This window comes from Orbicella faveolata, unplaced genomic scaffold (genome assembly GCF_042242905.1).
Source record: "Orbicella faveolata isolate gen_17 unplaced genomic scaffold, um_ofav_v1 contig_13, whole genome shotgun sequence".
Taxonomy (NCBI): Eukaryota; Metazoa; Cnidaria; class Anthozoa; order Scleractinia; family Merulinidae; genus Orbicella; species Orbicella faveolata.
Window position 1 is genome coordinate 3,525,365 of NW_028301540.1, and position 8,487 is coordinate 3,533,851.

The window sequence follows — 8,487 nt, forward strand, 5'->3', positions numbered from 1 at the left end:
AGACCGTTTCAACGAGATTCCACTGTATAGGTTTTTTTACCAATCAGAGCGCGCGTGGTATGTCAGTTATTTTATAGAATGCAGTTGCAGTGGAACCCCGTTAATACGGTCACCAGCGGGCCACAAAAATCTGGCCGTATTAACGGGGTGGCCGTATTAAAAGGATGGCCGTATTAAAGGGGTGGCCGTATTCACGGGGTGGCCGTATTCACGGGGTGGCCGTATTAACGGGGTGGCGGTATTAACGAGGTGGCCGTATTCACGGGGTGGCCGTAAGGCGGGGCTCCCCTGCACATATAGTGGTAATTATATAATATGATTAATTACGTTAGTTACAGCAATGTATTACGATTGTAAATAGTGTAAGTTTTTCTTCTACGGCTTTTTAAATGGATATATATAAAAGAAATTCATATTTAAAATGCCAAATGCCCGGGGCGTGAGCCGGCTTGGAATTGACAGAGCATTATAGGTCAAATGAACCAAAATTTAAACATTTATTTCATTTTGGGTCCAATATGTTCATTAAATAGGGATAACGAAAGAAGCACCTTTTCTGTCAAAGTGGTAGACTAAAGGGTAAGGGGCTGGACCTCGGAGCGGAGCTTAACAGTTCACACCTTTGTAGAGCGCCTCACTGGGCTGTACTTCCATTCCCCTACCACCACCGCCTGATGGCAGACTGGCTTACATAGGAATATCCTGTCTTTATCGGTCTATTAAACACCGACAATGTAGGCAAGGAATCTATCGATGCACGGAAGGAAAAAAAATAATGGCAAGTAACGAAGTCGGCAAATAAAGAAGTTACGAACAGAGGCTAGGCTAGCGCGTAAGTTCCTCGCCCAGAACCAACTAAGGTGACCGACAATTTAAGTGATCTGACAGGTCTGCCAGTTATCCCCGGGATAAGTGTGATTAGGTACCTCCAAAAAGGAACCCAGTCAAAGCTCTTCTGTAAGTGTGGAATGGATGAATAAAAGCTGAGCGTGAGGATTGTAATTTAGTGACTAAAACAAGACAACATCAGTAAATCAAAAATGAAAAATGCATTTATTGATTTCACACAACGCTATTAACCTTTGGTTTAATCTAGGACTACTGATAACTGATCACAGTAATTACACTGAAGACAAAACGGATCCAGTGACTACAGCTACGCAACGATTTTAAAGGTGTTTACACGTTGATTTTCCCAATGCCCTAGACGACCGTGGCCAAAAAACTCAGTGATTACTTGATGAAGCGACTGCATGTTGCACAGCACGTCTCATGAAATTTGTTGAAGTTGGACACTTGGTGAAAGTCATTTCTGGACCATGAACATTGAGTCACGTATTGGAAGCATCTGGCCAGGTGATCGACGCACAGGCCTCTTGGACTCAGTTCTGAGGAATACAAATATGCAAGACAAGATGACTTTGATGTAGGCTCCTGATATCTCTTAGTTACTATTAATAAAATTGACCTTCCTATTTTTTTTTTTTTTTTTTTTTTTAGGTGGAGATTGTTTGCTGACTGGTTGAGATCAACCCTTCGATTCAACGCAGCCCCCTCCCCACCCCCTGTGCAGTATGACATACTCAGTATGCCATGCGACTACACCCTACCGCCCACTTGTTGGTTTTGTTTTGTTTTCTCCTGGAAAAAAGGGAACATTAAATGATAAAACAATTTGCCAGCTGCAACGAGACAACTGTTTTCGAAATGCTTACCTGCTGGTTACTCTGATTCTTAAATACGTGCATTTCTCACGAAAGCATAACAAAAGTAACTCATATTCCAGTCACTTCAGCCTTATGTTGCAAGAAAACAATTCCCATGAGAAAATATCTTTGTATACAAAAAGAAAAAAAAAGGGGGGTGAAAAATTCCTTGTGTTAATTTTTTTGCAATTCAGTCCCCTGCCCCCCTTTCACTTTAAAGTTCACGTGCTATACGGCAATCAAACAAACCAAAAACGGACATTTCACGCCAAGATTGCAAATAGACTAGCAATTGGTATTAAGCGGAACACAGACAATTATTGACGTTAAAGCTGCCAAACTTTGCGACACTATCTGAATTTCGATTCATCTGGAAATAATTTCCATTACTTGACACTGCTCTCGGATTTTTATACTTTATGCGTGACTCTGGCCTTCGTTGTTTATGTAAACAATGTTTAAGATTTAAAAAAATGGGCCCTTACATAATCACTTTTAAATTTGTTATGTCTTACCATCCCGTAATCGTTCGCGCGACATGGCTGGTTCGTCGAAAAAATCTAAAGGAATAGGAATTAGAGAAGGGAATAAACACTAACGAAAAGAAACAAACAGACAGGCTTTAAATGTAATCACTTACCATTGCTGACTCGTTCCCGTGGTAGGTTCTCCAGCTCGTAGAACAAGTCTAAAAGAATAGAAAACATAAAAGTGAGTAAATGTACTGATTTAAAGAAAGAGCAGATAGACGGGAAGGCTTAGCAAGTCTGCACAGACAGCGAAATTGACATGTAAGCTAACCCTTTAAGATATGAGCTCTCCAATACGAATCAAGATAACGCATTCAGCCCGTGACTGGAATCGTCTTGATGAAATATCGAGGAACAGACGAAACAACAAGCTGGCTTTTGAAATCGGGTTCGATAAGTCTCTCTCTAGCGTCGCTTCTAGTATATAGGCCAATAGAGCGAAGGAGGAATCACCTTAAAATCATAAGTGAATTTTCTAGTTACCTCTCAACGCTTCGTCTCGGAATAACCGTTTGTACAGTTCTGGGGCGGCCTGTACTTGAAACACCGCAAACACAGCAAAAAGCAACAAAATCACTTTATCCATACTGGAAAGTCTCGGAGGCAATCTGGTTGTGTAGATTAAAACCTTCTCACCAGCGGAGGGAACCGATGTTCTGGCTGAATGCCGTTTCCACAGCGTCTTATTGATGATTTACAACTTGCAATAGTGTGAGCTGATTGGCTGAGATAACATGCCGCTACCGGGTGCGTCTGGGAACCGACGCTCAAGTTATTGAAAGCATTACAGCAACAGAAGGAATTGCTAAATTTGATAGTCGTTAATTGCTGACCACGCGGGGCGTGGAGGAACAAAATAGCATTGAAAATTAAAGGCTTTTGTTTAGGATTTTTATTGATTACAGATCGTTCGAAACCAAAGGTCAACCACGTGCGAGCATAATGCTGCATGTTCAAATATACATGTTTGTATCGAAATCGAAATTATTTCACACCCTTTGGGACTTGTTTTATTTGGTTGCGAGAGTTTTCCTTTTTCCTGCGTCTGGCCTTTTAACCTTTCTTTTCAACATGTCATCGTAAATTCATCGTCAACAAACACTTTTAAGGAATCAATGACTCTGCTATTAAAGGTATTGACTCCTCCTCAAAAACGCCCTCTTCGAACGTGAAACTATTTCAAAATGCATTTCGTTTACATTAAACTCGAGCTACGCTCGTCGTGAAGGAATTCATAGACTGGTGGTTCGCCAGAGCTTTTCTTATTTAATAACCGCTGTGGCACGGAGAATACGAATTAACAACAAGTTATCTCAGTACTTATCAAACGTTGCGAGATTTAAACTGATTTAAACTGAGAACAATGCGTCGTAATTATATATTTAGCATGAGTTTCTCAGTAGCAAGTCTTTAGAGTGCGAAGCTAGATATTTATATGACAATTGTATAGAACTTTTTTCTTACACTTTATCAAAGTTCGCTTTTTACAACCTTCAAAAGTACCCCTAACAATTTTATTATAGAAATTTAAGGTTTCAAAAGATCGTCACTGACAAACAGTACTATTAAACTCCCCAGGAGAGAATATTGGCTAGATTTTCGTGGATTTCTTCTTATGATTATCATTTTTCACTGGAGTAAACTTGCTTATCACGCTGAAACATAATTTTTTAGTTTTCGTTGAGGATAAAGTACACAAGGCCGCTTGATTCGAGTTCGTTTTCTGATGAAGCCAAGTTATATTAGTTTCCGGCATCATCTTGCTTTGCCGCTATAATAATAACAGCTTAAAGGATTTGCAGCTGAGGATATGGCCTAATTTTAGCGAAAGACGGCTTCTGCGGCTTTCAATGAAAGGCAACTTCACAACTGGATGTCTTCAAGACTAATCTGAGTTTCTTAGCTTCCTGATAATATCACAGCAGTTTTAGGCTGAATAATCAACTGAACCGTCCTGGCGGCTAGCCACAGCCTTTCGCAGTTTACAGCTATTCGTGCAAAATTGAGAAAAAAAATAAGGTTTTAAAGACTGATTTTGATCAGTGAAACAAGAAAAAAACAAAACAAAAACGCCGTATAAAGTTTGCGAGAATCACTACAGCTCAGAAAACCACTGTTTACCTACAACAGGTCAAGGGCCATTTCTAAATCTAACACTAAGGCGCCTGTTTCCTTTGTAACCAACCTCAAATGTGACGCACTTGGATCCCAATGGCAACACAACAAAAAAGGTTAAGTACCGGGGTTGTCTTCTAAATCTCTTTGATTAACACTCAACTTTTTGTTTAGATCAACTGGCACAAAAAAAACCCTCTTTTTTTCACGCCATTTAACTAGAGAGTAGATTCAGAATGCCTATTACAAGCTGAGGGAAAACGTTTTCGTTTTTGAAACGTCAAAAGACGTGCTAATAATCTCGCGTAGTTGTTGTCTTTGGTAATCCAATCTTTTGGCGTGTCAGGTCGAACAGTAAAGCTTAAGCAGGGTATTTGTTACTAGTGGATAATGGCTTTCTTGGCAGCTGTTTACTTTTTCCTTGCACTCTTAAGCTACACTCTACGAAGGAAGGAAACCTTTTAGGGAATTTTAGTGAGATATTGTGGAAATTTCGGAAAACATTTCGCGCCATACTTGTATGCGTTTGTTCAGCTTTCATCCTTCAAATTCCTGCACATTATTTCGATTCTTGTTACATTTACCCTTTTAATAGGTGTAGACGTCATTTGTACAAAACTGTCCTTGAAAATCAATGATGGTTGCGGGGAATCGTTTATCCAATAAATCTGGTATCCAAGAATTGCCCCTTGTTTCCGCTAGAAATTAAGACTAGCCGAAATTTAGCAAATGAAATTCTGAAGCTTTTCTACAACTGGAACGATTTTAGTTCCAATTTAGGTTATTACACGCATACGTTACTCTGTTGTGCACTTTCAAAAAGAGAGGAGTTTGTTTAAAGGCTAAAGCAAAAGATGCATAAGAACCCGTTGTGCTAATAACAGCAAATGTACTCTTTGGTACAATCCGTTCAGAATTCGCCGGCAAAGTATCCGCTTGAGACAGTGATGAAAGTTTGTATTCACTGAAACCAAAGCAATTGGTCTGAAATAGCTTTTGTCTGTTTATCTAAAAAACTGAGTATAGATTTCAGACTTTATTTATTCAATTTAATTACTTCCGAATGCCGCCAACCAAGAGGCATTCCTGTCAGCTCCATTTCGTTAAAAGTAAACTAAGCTTTTCATGTTGTCGAGAGAGCATACGTTGACGAATCTGTTACCTAACGTTTTGCGGTTTGATGTCATCATTAGCTTTTGTTTAATGGATTAATTCAAAACATCTGTTTTCCCTACTGTTCTGCTCTGCGTGCCTTGGCACATGGCCTTAGAAAGCTAAGTCACTGACCCTAAGGCGATTTCCAGGTAAACCGGCAAGCAAATTCCACTGAGCAGCCGCTTGTTCAAAGATCTTCAACATGATCACAGCGCCGATTCGTCTTTGCCAAAAGGAGCAAAATAATATATTTTTAGCTAGCTATAAATTAAGCCCGCGTTGAAATCTTCGTTGAAGTCAACATTTCATAATTGATTTAAAATATGGATTTGGACGCCGTCAAGTAATTGTACCGATAAAAATTTGAAATGTCTTGGGATATTTTAGCATGGAACTTTATATGTCAGCATTTATTCTGCTTTCACGAAGAACCCTGCCGCATGAACGAAACAAAAAAAGGAAACACATTTTTCGCAAAATTTCATAAAAAAATTCGTAACAATTCTGCGAGCCTTTGCTTTTTTGAAAAAAAAGCGTCGCGTCGCGTCGCGCTTGCCTCCGTAAACAAACCAAGCTACTTTGAGAGGTGCGCGTCATGCAGCCTCTAGATATGCTAAGCAAGGTGTTGTGTTTCCCTCCAAGTGTAAGCACTTTTCTGTCTTAAAATAGTAGAAATCCTGAGTGTTAATCCAATTGTTTTTAACTAAAACCACTCCAAGATCTCCAGGCGTTTGGAAAATAACTGGGTGTGCCAATAGCTCGCGTGTTTCCGTGATAATCTGTTAGCGAGTAGGAGATTTAAATGAGCTCTCCTTAGCCTGTAAACTACAGATTAGCATCACTCCTATTATACAGATAATTTATCACGCACTGTAAGCATGGGCTCGCGTACCATTGAGTTTTGCAGAGACCTACAGGTCACCATACAGACACCTAGACGTCTACAGCAGGCTAACAGAAACCCTTAACCCGTACCAAAACGTTATTTTCTATCTTTGAGTAAACATGGTAAAAAAAAATATAATATTTCAGAAAAGTGCAGTAAGGGGATATCCCTTTCCAGAGAAAATCCCCGTTTTTTTGGAGTACCCTTCAGATTTGCAGTTTGTTTCCTAATACTACTTATGCAGTGATGATAGTTTCGTTTCAGAATGTAAACCAACACTCTACGAATTGGCAGACTAAAGCCAGTGACATATTCCCTTGAGAAATTCACTATGTAGAACATCTATGTTCCATGTTCGATACCTAGTCAGAGAATCATATCCCGCTTATATACATCAGGAATGGTTATCATAAACAATTTAATTAACATCTGCATTATTTGTACAAGAAAGAAGGAGTGTATGACATGTGTTTCGTTCTTACCAACTTTATTTGCCGCCTTTTGCTGTCGACTGATCTCGAGAATTACAACAAGTACCTCACAATATGCGTCCAAGCCGGAATCCTATGCTCGAAAATGCGTTTGAGTTTTCAATGTTCGCTCCATTGGAGTTTACACTTGAAGTAATGATAACATCAGCTAATAACGCGTTACCTACTGATGGACATAAGACTATTTCTGACGGCACGTTATCTAAAACGGTTCCATCCTTTTCCGCACTTAAGCACGTCCAGCAAAGTCTGTTTCGTGGTTACGCCTTGTTCCTTTTTCACTATATCGTGATCTGTGCATCTTAGTATTGTAAATTCCCCATTTATTCTTTAGATGTTGCAAACGTAACATCTAAACGGTGTCCCCAATTAGTATACATTGTATGCTAGCGATTTCGACACGTTAATAAAGTTCTTATCTTACGCATCGAGACTGTGCGACTTGCGTTCGATCAACAGTAGGGTGGCCATGGTCTACCGCTTTCAAAGAACTGGTCAGTTGCACCTTTGACATTTTTCTATAGCAATGCATATGAGTTTTATTCATTCCGAAGTTTTCGTCGAAATGTGAAAATAAATAAAATAAAATAAAAAAATCACTTGCATATCGTGCCTCTTGCTCCTAATAAGGTTGTAATCCATTTTCACATGTGGATGGCATGTGGATAGCCTCTGTTCGTTGTCAGGAAAGTTAAGGTGCTCATTTTCCTTGCGTAAGTTTTGTAATGGAATCTTTTGGCGTGCGCAAGTCACCTATATGATGAATAACCTTTGCTTAAAAAAAGGAACGCGTGTACGTGCTGTCCAACGTCTGGCCAGGGAATCAAGGATGACGAGATGACGAGTCTATCAGTGAAACTCAAACTTTCGAATACTTCTACTGAATCAAAAGAAAATCGTATAAGGCTGAACAATTTTCCACTTTACTCGACCACCCCAAAGACGCTAGGATCGTATTTAAAACAAAAATTATAACAATAATTTATTAGCCGAACCCTATATTCCCCCGAAAACGGAAAACGGATAATTTTAAAAGCGCATTAGTGTGCTCGGGGCCTCAGTAATTTTCAAGTTGTTTTGTGTTCCTTCACATAGTGTGTATGTCTACCTCAGTATGCTTGCTGTCTAAAATCGGTTCAGGGCAAGGTCACAGAAACGCCAAACGTCAAAACCAAGTGGCGTTACTCTAATATTGACACACCAATTCGCGAGTCGTGTCAAACTGCTACCTTTGCCTTCGTCTGCGTTGCAGGCGTAGACGGAGAAGGGGTACGTAGGGCATTCGAGTTCTCCCTTCCCCTCCCCCCGTTTTACGCCTGTCACGCAGACTGTAGGTCTGGGATACGTAATGTTTCCTGAACATTGTTCAATCGCAGCGAATCACTGCGACGGCAAATCCCGGGGGGAGGGGTTCTCCCTTATATGAACTACATAGGTATGTGCGGCCCCAAAGGGTATGGGTTTTCAGCCGTTTTAGTCATAAATAGGGTATCGATTTTACCCTATTTTGGCCATTTTGGTCATAAATAGGGTATGTTTTTTTGCACTCTAGCCTTGATATGGGTATGTTTTTAAGAAGAAGTTACTTTTTCATCATTATCGAA

The 8,487-nt window shown here is 39.9% G+C and overlaps 1 protein-coding gene across 1 annotated transcript; it reads right to left on the minus strand.

The window, feature by feature from the left end:
- Positions 1–1,034: 1,034 nt before the first annotated feature.
- Positions 1,035–2,915, minus strand: LOC110069302 (uncharacterized). Its single transcript, XM_020776806.2, has 4 exons — positions 2,720–2,915; positions 2,347–2,394; positions 2,222–2,266; positions 1,035–1,388 (listed from the first exon to the last, which is right to left on the minus strand). The coding sequence occupies exons 1-4, from the start codon at positions 2,820–2,822 to the stop codon at positions 1,234–1,236; spliced, it is 351 nt and encodes a 116-aa protein (XP_020632465.2). The 5' UTR covers positions 2,823–2,915; the 3' UTR covers positions 1,035–1,233.
- Positions 2,916–8,487: the final 5,572 nt, after the last annotated feature.

Coding starts and splice junctions, on each gene's coding strand:
- LOC110069302 (XM_020776806.2), bottom strand. CDS start 2,822: ATGGATAAAGTGATTTTGTTGCTTTTTGCTGTGTTTGCGGTGTTTCAA. Junction 2,395..2,719: donor CCGAGACGAAGCGTTGAGAG/GTAACTAGAAAA, acceptor CTATTCTTTTAG/ACTTGTTCTACGAGCTGGAG. Junction 1,389..2,221: donor GCGCGAACGATTACGGGATG/GTAAGACATAAC, acceptor TGTATTCCTCAG/AACTGAGTCCAAGAGGCCTG.